General features: G+C 39.4%; 1 protein-coding gene across 4 annotated transcripts; it reads left to right on the top strand.

Moving 5' to 3' along the window:
- The first annotated feature begins 327 nt into the window (after positions 1 to 327).
- PABPC1 (poly(A) binding protein cytoplasmic 1) lies at positions 328 to 14,015 on the top strand. 4 transcript variants are annotated; one of them, XM_026690289.2, is made up of 15 exons: positions 328 to 1,040; positions 5,338 to 5,531; positions 5,631 to 5,746; positions 6,244 to 6,374; positions 8,744 to 8,838; positions 9,067 to 9,204; positions 9,290 to 9,385; positions 9,628 to 9,900; positions 10,263 to 10,353; positions 10,787 to 10,894; positions 11,213 to 11,367; positions 11,746 to 11,830; positions 12,529 to 12,659; positions 12,782 to 12,875; positions 13,585 to 14,015. In XM_026690289.2, the coding sequence occupies exons 1-14, from the start codon at positions 848 to 850 to the stop codon at positions 12,872 to 12,874; spliced, it is 1,899 nt and encodes a 632-aa protein (XP_026546074.1). In that variant the 5' UTR covers positions 328 to 847; the 3' UTR covers position 12,875; positions 13,585 to 14,015. The 4 variants fall into 4 exon arrangements, with proteins under 4 accessions (XP_026546074.1, XP_026546067.1, XP_026546059.1 ...); XM_026690282.2 differs by having other exon boundaries at positions 10,784 to 10,894; XM_026690274.2 differs by having other exon boundaries at positions 6,244 to 6,383.
- The last annotated feature ends 1,901 nt before the right edge of the window (positions 14,016 to 15,916 follow it).

Genomic DNA, 15,916 nt, shown 5'->3' with positions numbered 1-15,916 from the left:
GCGCTTCCCGGGCTACTTCTCGACAGCCCCTTCGGTAATACCCTCCTTCCTTGGTCATAGGTCTGTACACTGAACACTCCTTTGCCTCTACCAACTGCTCATGCGCCCTCGGCTGCCCAAATTTGGGCACCTGCGTCTCCTCGTAAAAGGAGACGTGCTACCTCAGGGCGACGCGCCCCGCCCCTTTCTTCGTGCGCCCTTCCCACTCCTCCAGCCTCTTGAGGCGACGCATGCGCACACAGGCTTCTCAGTGCGTGGCGTGCTGTGCGGTGGAGGCGGTTGGGGGCGGGGCGGCTATATATAGTGCGTGGCCGGGGCGGTGGCCTCCCCCTTGTCCCCCGGCCGATGACGGTGCTGTGTGCACAGTGTGTGTGCTCCGGCCTTCCCCGGACACACCAGCTCTGCCGCACCATTTACTACTAGAAGAAAAAAAAAAACCTTTAAAAATCCAAAAAAAAATTTAAAATCCGAAAAAAATATTTTAAAAAAATCCCTCGCCTTACGACCCGTCCCCACCTGCAACCGGCCGGTTTGGTATAAAATAACCCGGTGAAGCGAAGCGAAGTCCCGGACCCGGCTTAGCCGAGAGGAGACCCGCCCAAACCACCTCCATCCACGCAGCAGCAGGAAGAAGACCCGCCAAGCAGCGGTAGCAGCAGCAGCAGCAGCAACAGGACCACCTGCTCCTCCACTCGCCAGCAGCCCCGAGCGCTCGAGCAAGCCGCCAACCGTCGCCAACCGCCGCCGCGGAGCCGTTGAGTTCAGAACCCGCCGGGCCGTCGCGGCCTCCTCGGCGCTCGCGGATCTACCCAGCCGCCTCTTTCCCCCTCCCCGTCCCCCCGCCAGCATGAACCCCAGCGCTCCCAGCTACCCGATGGCCTCGCTCTACGTGGGCGACCTGCACCCCGATGTCACCGAGGCCATGCTCTACGAGAAGTTCAGCCCCGCCGGGCCCATCCTCTCCATCCGCGTCTGCAGGGACATGATCACCCGGCGCTCGCTAGGCTACGCCTATGTCAACTTCCAGCAGCCCGCCGACGGTGAGGAAGCGGGGGAGGGTCGCGGGATGGCGGTGAGGGGGTAGAGGAAAAAGGGGGTCTCGCCCCCACGCGGGCGTTCCCGGGATCCACGTTGCCGAGCGAGCACATGGAGAGGGAGGACGACACGTGGGAAACGAGACAGCCGAGTTTCGGTCTCCGGCGTGGGAAGGCCAGGGAGGGCTGTTCCCTCGGGGGGTGGGGTCTGACCAACCGCCGCTTCCTTTCTTCCGTTGTCCCCACGCGAACTCCCGCTTAGCTTTCCCCGCGAGCGCGTCCATTTTTTTTTTTTTACAGTCAGCGCGGTCTCCCAATCTCGGGCCTATCCCTTCCCGCGCCTGCCTAGGCTGGAATCCCCCCCGCGCTCGGGGGGTAGCAGGCAGGGGAGAGAAAGGGCGACGAGGGAGGCCCGCACGCGATGATTCCCCCCCCCACACACACACTTGACGGGCTTTTTCCGTTAAGAGGGAATCGGCCACGCCGTTTGCGGGAAACGAGGCGGGGGGGGGAGGAGAAGGGAGACTTGCCAACCCTCGTGGCAGGACACCGAAAGTGAAGGATGAGGCCTTGACTGTTGAAAGGCCTGTTTTCGGCCCTTCACTTCCGCGAAGGGTTACGCAGACTTCGGGATCACGAGGCAGGGCCTTAAAATGTCCCCCGCAAGGGCGTGTCGGGAGCTCGCTTCCGCCGGCGAAAGCGCTGAGTCGGGACCGCTGATGAAAGGCAGCCTGGCGGAAATTCCAGTTTAATTATAAGTTTTAAAGTCGTGGAGGAAGCGAGGCCCTGAACCTGCAGTTACTGAAACCAGTTATAGGCCGTGTTTAATTATCCTTTCCTCCTATGAAGTACTTTTTTTTTGCCCCGTGGGGCTGGAGAGCAACGATGACTCCGATTCCCTATATTAAAAAGTATAAACACGTTCATATTTTAAACACTGTTTAGAAGCCTACTTTTATAACAAAAAAAATTGGCTGGCGTCTAAAAGAACAATTTCTTGATTATTGCTTTTGAAGACTTTTGACACTTAATTTTTTGTTGAGGTGGTGGTTCAGTTTGCATAAAGCATGTAAAAATGTTTTGGCCTCATGACATACATTAAAGAGTAAAATAGTATCGTTTTCCTCCAAGTTCCATAGCTTACTGTCTGAGTGACCAGAAATTGAGAATAACTCCTCTGACTTGTCATTGTCTAAGGGAAACCAGCTGTTATTAAGTGAAAGACACCAGGAGTTGGATTTTATTCCTAAATCCTCTCGCAAAGTGATTTTGTTTTCTACTTCAAGAATAGTTGACATACTGAAGCAATAAACATCTATTGGGCTAAAAATGAGTATGATTTTTTTTATTTCATATACACACCTTAATAAGCACTTATATTTTCCATGACCAGTGAAATGAACCAGTGAAGAATAAGAACCAGTGAGGAATACATGGAATAAAATTGTTTATTTATTTTGGATTATTTAATACATTTTATTTCTTGTGAAGTCATACACAATGCATTAAGGAAAAAATAAATCACATTGCAGATCAGTAAATCATAAGGCATGGAGAACTGGTTTCCAATTTACTTTGTCTTGCATGAATTGAAAATGAGAGCCACTGTTTTTTAGTCCTATAAGCCTGGATTGTCCAAGCATGGCAGTATATTGAAGGACAGATTGTGTATAAATTCAGTCAGCAAATTCAGTCTGTTTATTGAGGCTGTAGGGGTTGCCCAGAAATAGGATTATTTCTAATGATCTGTTTCTCAGAAAGTATTAAAGAGTTTTTTCTAGATAACTTCAGTAGTTTGCTGAGATGTCATCTCAGCTGAGGATACATTTAATCCAGAAAATAATAGCTGTGTTCAGACATCACAGTAAGTTGGAATTCAGAATTCTTTAGAATTCTAGCCTGTTTATGAATAAGCAATATCTTAATATATACTACAAATGCTATTACTTAGTTCTTTTTAAATTATCTAAATAAACCTGAATGTTCAGAGTTTCGATTAAATTAATTAAACCCTTAGAATGCTCTGCTTTTTTTTCTAAAAGCCTATAGCAATGGCTGATGATATTGGAGAAATACTAGAGTTTTGAAGTTAATTGGAACTAGTAACCCCACTGATGATGTCAGAGGGAATAAAATGAGAAGTTTGAAGCTACATGCACCAAATACATTGTTTATTCCCAATCGAAGCTGGGCTGAAATTTTAGCTTACTGTCACATCAAATTTAGTTAATGATTAATAACTAAATTACCATCTTAGAAAAGCTTTGCATTTTCAGTGGCTTTAAAAGTGAAGAATAAAGTTGTTAGATAATTCTGAAATGTTTTTTTTCTTTTATTATAGGACATTATCATCCAGAGTTAGAGAAGGAAAATATATATAAATACTATACAGACTATAGCATACAAAGTTACTAAAAAAAACTATTTAGAGCTTGCTTAAGTGCTTTAGTGAATTTTTTTGAAAATAACTTGTACTTTTTGAGTTAATAGAATATGCAAAACATCTCTGCAGCACTATATTCCTCATTAATATTGAGAGTTCAAACTCTTATAATTTGCTTCATCTTATTAGTACTAGGATTTGAGTAAACATTATAGAGAAAAGCTTCTGTACCTTTTGTTAGACTAATTTCAATCGGCACACTGTGCATTTTCTCCTTTTTTAACTGACCTCTGCCTGTATTCTTTTCTTTGCCTTCAGTGCAAATTTTGTACATATGGAAGAGGAGGGTTGAGCTACCTCTACTGAATTTGCAACTTCCAGTGTATGTGCTCTGCCTTGAAAGCAGCAGGTGGAGCTGTTGTTTCAGAGTTGCTTTCTTTAAAAAAAACAAAAAACCTGAGGTAGCATGTTTAACTAGTAGCACTCCATGTTCAGGTTAAGAGTAAAAAGCTCTTAAGCTCCTGTTGCAGACCAGCAATTAGAATAAGGGACCCTTGCCTTACCTTGCTCTCCCGTTTTCCATTAGAGGGCCTACCAGAGCCTGGCCACATTTCCTAACAAGCTTTTTGCCAACTCTGTTGTTGCCGTTTGTGTTGCTGCACTCTGCATTGTTCCTGAAAGGGCAATAAATCTTAAGAACACTTTTTGATCATGGTTGCCTGATTAAGCTTTTTAGCTGCTGATGTTGACTAGCTGTATCTATAGCCAACTTGGCTTTACAAGATTTGTTAGGGATGATAGAAATAGTAGTGGGTATAAAAATATATCTTTAGCAAATTCTAACACATACTAAGCCTATGTAATAATAGTACATACAATGCATAGCAAATTCTAACACTGGTATGCAATAGTGTATAAATTGACACAGAATGCAAGAGCTGTAGCATTGTTCCTGTAGGTTGTTTCCCTGTTCCAGATAGACAATTTCTAGATGCTACTGTATAAGGAAACAATTCATAGACTGCTGGGGAATAGGGGAAAGCTTTTCCAGTTGTTTCTCTTGATACATTGTTCTATGTTGAGCATAGATGAGTAGGAAGATGCAATCTTGCACAAAAAGACACTAGTTTGCCTGCAGATTCAGTTTTGAACTTGAGGTAGTGCTTTGAGACTTTAGTCCCATTGACTCTCATTCTGCCCCCTTTTTGAATTGGCTAACATACAGTGGTATTGTAGAAATTTTGTAATTTCTGGTTCATTGGGCAAGGTTTATTGTTGCAGATGAAGTAGGAATTTGAAAATATTTTTTTTAGCAAAAATGAAACTTAAAAGTCTGTTTTACCAGTTTCCTTTATTTACTAGAAAATAGCCCTTTTATGCTATGGTAGTACAGAATTTATTTTACTTACTTTGGAAACACCGTACCATGATTCCAGTTTTTTATTTCCTAAGAAAATCTGCCATACTTCAAGGAATCTTTTAGTTATTTTGCTTGTGAGTAGAAATTTACTTTATTAGTATGGTAGCAAACCAATAACTGCAGAATGATCTTCCAGCTGTTAAAAGCTTGTGACGCAGATTGATTATATGCTTATTACAACTTGTAGTACAACAGTATAATATATTCATTAACTACCTTTTTTTTAAATTTCAGCATTAGAAAGGGAATATTACTACCTGGTTTTTTTTTTTAGTTTAAAATATAATTAATTTTGTGAGTACAAAATATGACATTGTCTTCCACTTTCAAATGTGTAGCCTGCATCTGCTAAACTGTCAACCTTTTTTTGCTGCTTCCATAATTTTCAGATGAATGAGTAGTTTAATCATTCTCTAGAGTTCAAGAAGCAAACAACAAAGTTGAAGTTATAAACAATGATGTTATTCTATTAGGATTAAAACAATCCTTTTGTTTTACAGCTGAACGAGCTTTAGATACCATGAATTTTGACGTCATTAAAGGCAAGCCAGTGCGTATCATGTGGTCTCAACGTGATCCATCTCTTCGAAAAAGTGGTGTTGGCAACATTTTCATTAAAAACTTGGATAAATCAATTGATAATAAAGCTTTGTATGATACATTTTCAGCTTTCGGAAACATCCTCTCTTGTAAGGTGAGTGGAAAGAAAGCAAAAAATGGGAAAATGCTTCAGATTGTGGAATTAATATGATTACATTCAGTTGATCTGACAAGCATTCCAATACTTTCACAGGTTGTATGTGATGAGAATGGATCCAAAGGCTATGGGTTCGTACATTTTGAAACACAAGAAGCTGCAGAAAGGGCTATTGAAAAAATGAACGGAATGCTGCTTAACGATCGCAAAGTGTGAGTATAAAAGTATTTTTCTTTGAGCTTTTAAAAGTTAAACCATGTTTTGAGAAATCTCATTGTACAGAAATCTAAACCGGACACCCTTGTTCCAATGTTGGCTTTCATTATTAAAAATATATATTGGGGGGAAACAAAGAGGGAAAACTTATGTATTGCATAGGAACTGTGAGAGACATAATATGTCACAATCAGGAGGAGTCATGCCACACTGCTATGTTTCCCTGGATGGGAAAGCACAGCGGGGTAGTATAATTGCTCCATCCTGAGCAGTCTGTTGTAAGACAGGAGACAAGCTTAGTACCCTGTTATTTCAGGGAAACCTGAAGGTGTACTGCAGTGTGCTATGGCAGCTGCTCGCATGCAGGGAAATGACACAGCGTATGGGTGAGCACCTCGGGGATTGATCATAAAGAGTATTCTTTTAGACATAGTCATATAGTGAGCATTTTCAAAATACCTAAGTAGCTTCTTGTCTTGCCTTTTAAAACTAGATTTGTTGGAAGGTTTAAATCACGCAAAGAACGGGAAGCAGAGCTTGGAGCTCGTGCTAAGGAGTTCACTAATGTTTACATCAAGAATTTTGGAGAAGACATGGATGATGAGAGACTGAAAGAACTCTTTGGCAAGTTTGGTAATGTCTTGATCTTTTCATGTATATAAAAACGAGAAGAGTTGGTATCTTACTATAATATTTCTATCCAACTGCAACTCCCTAATGTTAGCTTTTATTTATTAGATTTGCATGCTGCTCATCTAGAGGCAACTCTGGACGGTTTGCAAACATTAAAACAGTAAACAATAAATGATAATGATAATTTATAATTGAAAGATGGGGAAAGGGAACAGAAAGTACACAGAGAGAGGTGGGTTCTTTCTTAATCCAATAGCCACCTCTAGAGGGTGTACTCACTTTGGAGCCCAACGCCAACTGACTGATCCAGGTCTTCAGTCCCTTACAGAAGGTTGGGGAGGATGCAGATCTCATCTTGGTGGATACGATGTTCTGCCATGGCAGAAAAGGCTCTTCTGGACCCAGCCAGCCAAAATTGCTTGACCAGCAGCTCCACAGTATGCCCTTTCTCCCAGCATGGGTGGAGAGTGGGTCAATCTCATTGGGCTGAGACGGTTCCTTAGCCTGGGCCCAGGTTAAGGAAGGGCTTTAAAGGTGATAACCAACATCTTAAATTGTATGTGGAAGAAAACCAGCAGCCAACGCAACTCATAAAAAACAGTGTAAGATGGGCTAGCCTAAGGGCCCCAAGAACTGCCTGCACCACTTGTAGCTTCCAAATATACATCAAGGGTAGCCTCACATAGAACGCATTACAATAGTCCACCTTTTAACTGGAGATAGCAACACCTGAACTAGTAACATTCTACATAGGAATTAAAGAATGTGATTTTGTGGTCACTGTTTTCATTTTTAAAATTTATATGCTGTATTGCCTTTCCATGAAAGGCTGATAACGGTAAAAAAAATAAAGTACCATAATTACTTCAACGTACCATATATATTCAGCTTTGTTTGGGTATTTTCCCACGTCATTGTAGTTGTGCTTTTAAAGTTGTAGCAACGTTTCGGCAGAATCTCGCCTGCCATCATCAGGCTTCTGTATTGTGTTCGTCAGACGAACACAATACAGAACCTGATGATGGCAGCTGAGATTCTGCCAAAGCTGCTACAACTTTAAAAGCACAACTATAATGACGTGGGAAATACCCAAACAAAGCTGAATACCATACGTGTGTGTGTGTGTATATATATACATACATACACACACACACACATGATATCTTGGCAATGTTTGACAAGGTCCACTCGCCATCTTCAGGCCAGTGCTTTCGGCCGTGCTTGTGCAAGCAAGGTGTGATCGGAGCTGCCGTCTCCCTATACATACTGATGGGGAGGTTGGCTGTGTTGTCAGTTCTTGATTGGTTGATGGAGTTGATGTTTGCAGATTGGCTGGCTTTTTTGTAAGAACATGTGTGACTGAAGTATTGGCTCAGCCACACATGTTCTTACAAAAAACCAGCCAATCTGCAAACATCAACTCCATCAACCAATCAAGAACTGACAACACAGCCAACCTCCCCATAAGTATATAGGGAGACGGTAGTTCCGATCACACCTTGCTTGCACTAGCACGAAGCCAAAAGCACCAGCCTGAAGATGGCGAGTGGGACCTCATCGAAACATTGCCAAGATTACTCTCAATCTTACACGGGAAAAGATCTGAACACACCAAGACCTGCATACCTGTACCCACGAATATATATATATACACATATACATGGAAAATGTATCATTCACGGATAAGCTAACTCATATTTTTCATGGTATTTTTGTCAAAAACTCAAGGATCTTATGCATGAGTACACACAGTACGTTTAACTAGTCATGTCACATAATTTTCAGATTATCCTATGAGTATATAAATAAACTATGTCAACATATCATTAGTATTTGCTGGCATAAACAGAAATATAGCTATAAAGGTGGGTTCAGAGTGATTGCAGGGTACAAATATGTTAAAGTTTTACCTAATGAACACTTACCTTCAGAGGAACACAGAATAGTTTACTCAGAGATTTACACCCTGTTTCTGACTTAACTCCTTTAAACATAAATGCCTGATGTGCTACATTAAATAGCCACATTAAGTAGTGCTTTTAACATTGGACACAATATGTAAGCAACACAGGCTTCCCCAACTAAACCATTGATGTCCTGGCTGGGGACGTTTGGATTTTAATTGAACCTATTTGAAGGGCAGTAGATAAGGGAAGGGCTTTCCAGAATAAAAAATATGTCCAGTCCATAATACTTGTAGTATTTTTTTACGGTTACTGTAATGTCAGAGAAATCTAAGAAAGACAAAACGGGTTATCGTTGGTTTTTCCTCTGGGGGAATCTTTGTAAACTATGGCTTAGATTTTCTCTAAACGTGGGTGAATGGCAAATATATGTAACAAATTTTGTATGCTTTATAGGACCTGCCTTGAGTGTGAAAGTTATGACTGATGAAAGTGGAAAATCCAAAGGCTTTGGCTTTGTCAGTTTTGAAAGACATGAGGATGCCCAAAAAGTAAGCCTGCATATGGTTTTGTGTAAAGTGTGGAATATTATTGTGGTGACCAATTTAACTTTGGGATCTTTCTTGTTGTTTTTTATATACTTCACACTATGTCTTGTCTGTGCTTTTATACAGTATTGATTTCATATTATCAAATCTTTTATAAGAATTCTTTATGCTTTGAGTTTAATACATTTTATATTGAGTTACAGCAGTTTAAAATATTTTTTATTTATAAAGGCTGTGGATGAGATGAATGGAAAGGAACTCAATGGGAAGCAAATATATGTTGGACGAGCTCAGAAAAAGGTTGAAAGACAAACAGAGCTTAAACGTAAATTTGAACAAATGAAGCAGGATAGGATTACAAGATACCAGGTAAACTTTCACTTTGGTAGTTAACGTTTTTGCTGAATTTTTATATTCTTTACAGTTTATGACATTCTTTTTCTTCTTCCCCAAGGGTGTAAATCTATATGTGAAAAATTTAGATGATGGAATTGATGATGAACGTTTGCGCAAAGAATTTTCACCATTTGGCACAATCACTAGTGCAAAGGTAAGCAACTCAGTTGCAGATAAAATGTTGATTGGAAAATTGCTTATCTGATCATGTTATGAGTCCAGTCATTAGGCTACATGGAAGGACAGCTTAATTCAAGTGTAGCATATTAACACGGTTTAGTCAGTCATCAGTAATGGTTAGTCAGTCATCAGCAAATGGTTATAGTCTATACAGAAGTACAATGTGATTCAGTGCTCAGATGCAACGCTTTTAAGCTTATGTGTTTCTTTTGATAGGTCATGATGGAAGGAGGTCGCAGTAAAGGATTTGGGTTTGTCTGCTTTTCTTCACCAGAAGAAGCAACCAAAGCAGTAACAGAAATGAATGGTAGAATTGTGGCCACCAAACCACTCTATGTGGCTTTAGCTCAACGTAAAGAGGAACGCCAGGCTCACCTCACCAACCAATATATGCAGAGAATGGCAAGTGTGAGAGCAGTGCCCAATCCTGTCATCAATCCTTACCAACCAGCACCTCCTTCAGGTTATTTCATGGCAGCTATCCCGCAGGTATGGTTTGAACCTCTCCCTATTAAGCTTAAATTAATTAAATTATGTGGATGGATGGATGGGTAGATTGATGGATAGATTGATTATAGATAGATAGATAGATGATAGATAGATAGATAGATAGATAGATAGATAGATAGATAGATAGATAGATAGTCAGTCGTAGCTTTGTGCAAGATACATGGTGGCTATGAAAATAATTGTGTCTACTGCTTTTAGAAAGCTTTCAGAATTTTTATATGAAATAGTTAAGCTTAAATGGAATAATGCTTAATTTCATAATGTTGCAGCCTTGTGAATACTGATTTGAGCTCCTGAAGGAAAAGCAGAATATGAATCAACTTTTTTTTTTTCCTCAACAGACACAAAACCGTGCAGCCTACTATCCTACTAGCCAGATTACTCAACTTAGACCAAGTCCTCGCTGGGCTGCTCAGGGTGCCAGACCTCATCGTAAGTGACTCAGTTTTCTTACGGAATTTATTTATTTGTATTTGTCAAATTTAGATACTTCCCATCTCACAGAGTGACCGTGGTGATGTACAATTAAAACACAAAACCCCAACCCTAAAGACTGAATAAAAACATAATCGGTAAAAGAGCCAGATAAAAACAAGAACAGAATAAGCTACAAGGTGGGAGAACGCTGTCAAGGTGCCAACCACCTCAAGGGTTGCATACTTCTCAGTGAGTTCTATGCAAGTTGGCAGGGCCAGGTCTTCAAGTTCTTTGGAAAGTCCAGGAGAAGGAAGGGGCACTCAACTATGGAGGGAGAGTATTCCAGAGAGTGGGAGCCATGACAAAGAAAGCCTGGGCTCTGCCAGGTGAAATGTGGGCTTACTTTTATTAATTTCTAAAATACATGCTTCAATTATCTTAAAAGCAGCTTTCCAGAATATGCCAGGTGCCATCCGCCCTACAGCTCCCAGACCACCATTTAGTACCATGAGGCCAGCTTCACAAGTTACACGAGTCATGTCAACACAGCGTGTTGGTGAGTTCTGAAGGGTTTTTTACTTCAATTTTTAAACAACAGAAGGCAAGTTGGAAGCATTGGCAGTAAGGATAGAAAAATACGAAGAATGATAGTGAGTGGTGTACCTAGTTTTCTTTCATTCCCCTTTTTGTTATTTATGTTAATTGTAATGTTATACCAAAAGAGAATTGCAGGATGAATATGTATATACTTTAATTACATCAAGTTTGAACATCACATATTTTTAAAAACCCTTAAGCAAAAATTGGGCAAGCAGATCCACCGTTGGACAGTTGAAAAGTGTTCTCTCTTACCTTGAAATCATTTTCTTTTCAGCAAACACATCAACACAGACCATGGGTCCACGTCCAGCAGCAGCAGCTGCTGCAACTACTCCAGCTGTACGCACTGTCCCACAGTATAAGTATGCTGCAGGAGTTCGCAATCCTCAACAGCATCTTAACACACAGCCTCAGGTTGCTATGCAGCAGGTAAGCATGAAAACTATGGGACAGCCTTAAAAGTTGGGGTAACAGCTGGAACTTAGACATAGTTAGAAATATCTAAAACATTAAAATTGTGAAAGCAGGCATTGGATGGATTTCTAGTCAAGATTTCTTTATTACTCAAGAAAAGGATGAACTTGCTGGCCATAGGTTAAAGTAAAATTATTTTGTCACTAAGCACATCTCCAAATAGAGTCTGTTATTCTCTAGTGAACTGTTTGCCATTCAGATGCAGCCTTCTGGTCGTTTGTGGTATTCAGTTCTAGTGATTGAATGAGAATAATGCAGGTTTAATCAGTATATTATTTGATGTAAAAATCATCAAACAAATTAGTTAATTTATTCAATGTTTTGTAATTCTAGCCTGCTGTCCATGTACAAGGTCAGGAACCATTGACTGCTTCCATGTTGGCTTCTGCCCCTCCACAAGAACAAAAGCAGATGTTGGGTAAGTTGCTATTTAATATCGTGAATATGGGGAGAATGGGAAAGCAGGTTTTGGTGTGTCATGTTGAGGGCATGGGAGGAATATATTTGAGTGCAGAAGGAAGATAAGAGCTGGTGGCACCACCTATTTATCAGTGCTCCTGTCCACTTGCATAAAGCATTGCAAGCAGTTCGGTTTTTCTTGTTGCATTATCTAAAGGCAAGGAGTGAAATTACATTACTGTAAGCAGAAGACATCTATGCAGGCATGCACTTTGGATTCAGTCCTCAGATATCTAAGAAGAGGGGTCACACATCCCTTCTGACATTCTTTTTTAAACTTTGTTGACATTATTTAAATTTCCACTATTACAAATCAGGTTAACTCACCTGAAAATTACATAGAGGAAAGAGAATGTTCAAATGTTAGATGGAAGAAACTAGTTACAGAATTCCAGGATCAGGGAGGATATCAAGAGAAGCAATTTCTTAATAATCCAAATCATTTTATTGATAACGACATTAACTATTCATAATTTCAATCTTTTAAGATCCTACTGCTATTGGCACCTTCGAGTTTATTCTCTTAACCAACTTGTTCTGCCAAAAGCAAAACTAATTTGTGTCGTAGTAGAATAGAACTAATGAAATAGTTCCATTTAGGATAGATACATAGATCATGTAGTCTTGTAAAGTCATGAATTATGAATTGTTTTCTAGGAGAACGTCTGTTCCCTCTTATCCAAGCCATGCACCCTACTTTGGCGGGTAAAATAACTGGTATGTTGCTAGAAATTGACAACTCTGAACTTCTTCACATGCTTGAGTCTCCTGAATCTCTTCGTTCGAAGGTAGGCAGATTCTTTGGTTAGTTTTGGTTTCCTTCCTTCCTTCCTTCCTTCTTTCTTTTTTGGATTCCAGCCTGTTTTCCTTTTTAACAGAAATAGTAGTAATCCAGTTTTCTCCTAACTAGGTTGATGAAGCTGTAGCCGTACTGCAAGCCCATCAAGCTAAAGAAGCTGCTCAGAAAGCAGTTAACAATCCAGCAGGAGTTCCAAGTGTCTAATGTAAGTATTCACGAGAATAGGCTTCATATGTGAAATAAATTGGGGTTGCATTTCATTTCAGGCAGTTGGCTTTGCTGCATCATAATAGTCTGTTAATTTTTATCCAGGACACTGGAAGTCCAGTTAGGAGTTTTATTCATGCTGAATTTCCTTTGCAACAATTACTACTGTATCCATATCCTGGGATCTAGATACTGTAGCTATAGATAAGGATTTCCATGTAGAACAGTGGGAACTTCCCTGCTTGGCAAATAGCAGATTATTATTGGAATTCAACTATCTCTGGGATTTGTATCCAACAGGCATTGGTTTTTGGCTCAAAACAAGATTATCAGTGATAAGTTGCAAGCCTTAATTTTGTCAGAATTGAGAAGTATACATTGCCACATATGAAATCTGTAGGCTGGCAGGATTAATTTAGAAAACAGCATTCAGGAAGCCAATAGCATGTATCTAACTTCCAGTCATTATTAATGGAAATATTTAACTGCTTGTATAATTTTGGTTCATGAAATGATATAGTTGCAGCCAGTGAACTTTGCAGTTCTCCTATCACATGTTTGCTTTAGTGGCCATTTCACTTCCAGTTTAAAGCACAGATTTATTAAGAAGTGGGTATAGAATGCTTTTGAGACTTAGAAATAATGTGCTAACAGTGAAAATGGGCCTCAAAATAATGTTTCTTTATTCTTATTTTTTATTATTATAGAAGACCCAGGACTACGTATTATTATATCGCTTCACCGAAGAAAAAAATCTAAACATGGAAAAACTACTAAATATTGAGAAAAACATTGCAAAATATAAAATAAATAAAAAAAGGAAAGGAAACTTTGAAGCTTATGTACACAACAAATGCCAGGACTAGCAAAACTGTTAGTCCTAGATTACCTATTGATTTAAAATCCAAAAAAAATAGCAAAAGTTAAAAAACTAATTAATGTTTTATAAACCCGGGGAAAAGAATTTTCAGCACAGTACAAAAAATTTAAAGCATTCCTTTCTTTAATTTTGTAATTTACTGTGGAAAAGCTCAGAATATCACTACTGTTGTAGTTAGCAGTAAGAATTGATAGCTGAGCAAAGAACCATAATTTGGATTATAAAATTCTTGCTTTAATAAAAATTCCTTAAACATTGGCATTTTGAATTTTCTTTTTCTCCTTCTTCTAATGACCTTGTCAAACAATAGCATGAATTTATAAAGTTCTGTACTACAAGTTCAGATAAGTTTGTATAATACTATTAACAGATTGATTGCAAATTTGAAAAATTGAATATAAATAGCTAGTTTTATTCTTAATAATTCTGAATTCTGAAAGTAAAAAGTTATTTGGTTTATTCAGGTTATTAACTGAAACTTGGATACTCATTGCTAGTTTTACTTCGATTAATTTCAGTAATATGATTCTTAGGGATACACTAAAATAATATAAATAGGTTTATCCCTCATTGCTATTTTAAAAAGATATTACATTTGGGAATCAGAATAGTCATGTTCATAATGACAGAAGACCTAATAGAACAGATAGATGAATTAGAGCAGATATTGACAATGACACTGCCTGAATTAAATGAGGTAACATTCAAGTATTTGTAAGAGTGAGTAAATTGAACCGGATGCACTGGTTCTTTTTGCAAATCAATATTTTCCTATTGTTGCATGGCTTACTCAAGCTAGGATTAAAATACTATTGTATAGAAGCAAAGTGGAACACAGGACACCAAAAGCAGTTGTTTGGTACTTATTTGTAAACATCAAGCTATGCTATCCTGTCTTTTAGTTAGGAAAAATGGTATTTATTTGATAATCTGTTCTGCAGAATGACATCAAGACTCTGAATTCTTAGGAAATGGATATACACTTTTAGGCTAAGCATTAGACTTGTAGGTAACATCTCTTTAAGTTTTTCTATTGATGGTATATATGTGCATGCCACCAGGTGGTGGGGTAGTCCTAAAAGTATTTGAGAAATAAGATAGTTACATAAATAATCAAGTGGGATCCATTCTGTAACTGTCTCGGTCCACCTGCCATCAGTTGTTCTTGCTATGTGACCAGTCCATTTCAATTCTTTTACTCTCTTGATAATGTATACTTTCATTTGTTCTCTAATTATGCAGGTCTTTCTATCTTCTCTTGTAATGCCAAACATGTATCTTTCCATGGCTCTTAGCACCACTCTTAGCTTTTGTATCAGTTGTGAGGTTAGTGTCCATATTTCACTGGCATATGTTAGGTGGGACACACTGGTAGGATACATGGATCGAAAACTTTTCAGGCATAGGGCGAGGTTCTTGAAAATTATGCTTAGCTTGCAGAATGCCTACCAACCACATTTAACACACTGTTCAATTTCCTTCATTGTATCACCTTCCATTGAGACTCGTTGGCCAAGCTATATGTAGTAGTCTACGTAGACCACTAAAAAGTGTCCATGAAAGAGGCCTAAAACATGATGGATTGACAACATCACCAAAGTATTGTGGGTCCAATTGGTAAAAGAACGCTCAGGACAGTATTGGTTGGAAACATGCGGAAGCAGCCTTCATCCTGCAGTGGATAGACACTGGCTAAAATGATATAAATCAGGGGTCTCCAACCGTGGCAACTTTAAGACTTGTGGACTTCAATTCCCAGAATTCCTCAGCCAGTCTTAAAAGTTGCCACGGTTGGAGACCCCTGATATAAATAATAGGTATTTATAATTGACCATTCAAATCTTAAGTTGTGCAATTTTAGCATGTACAAACTTGTAGCCCTGAAAATACAAGATTTCTGCCTGAACGAGGAGTGAAAACTACACTTTTCTGGATGTGCTTACTTTGGGTTGGGTGAACTCATTCAAAGCTTGTGATGACATCAAATGTGAAGCATGGAGCAGAAGAATAGCTGACATCTTACTGATGCTTACACATTCTGTAATGTGTTTGGAAGACTGGCAGTAAGATGATAAATATCTTGAACTGTGTTCCACATCTTTGACCATAACACTTCACTATAAGCATTCATTGTTTCTCCAAGCTTGTTTCTGGGTTCA

This window comes from Notechis scutatus, chromosome 3, assembly GCF_049901735.1.
Source record: "Notechis scutatus isolate UNSWTSFEM ecotype Mainland chromosome 3, rNotScu1.2, whole genome shotgun sequence".
Lineage (NCBI taxonomy): Eukaryota > Metazoa > Chordata > Lepidosauria > Squamata > Elapidae > Notechis > Notechis scutatus.
The sequence above is the reverse complement of the archived record's forward strand: the minus strand, read 5'-3'. Positions and strand labels throughout refer to the sequence as shown.

What these genes read in the sequence shown, in the direction of transcription:
- PABPC1 (XM_026690267.2), top strand. Translation starts at nt 848, where the DNA reads ATGAACCCCAGCGCTCCCAGCTACCCGATGGCCTCGCTCTACGTGGGC. An exon ending in TCATGGCAGCTATCCCGCAG is followed by an intron (nt 9,901 to 10,262) that starts GTATGGTTTGAA and finishes TTTCCTCAACAG; the next exon opens with ACACAAAACCGTGCAGCCTA. An exon ending in CTGAATCTCTTCGTTCGAAG is followed by an intron (nt 12,660 to 12,781) that starts GTAGGCAGATTC and finishes TCTCCTAACTAG; the next exon opens with GTTGATGAAGCTGTAGCCGT.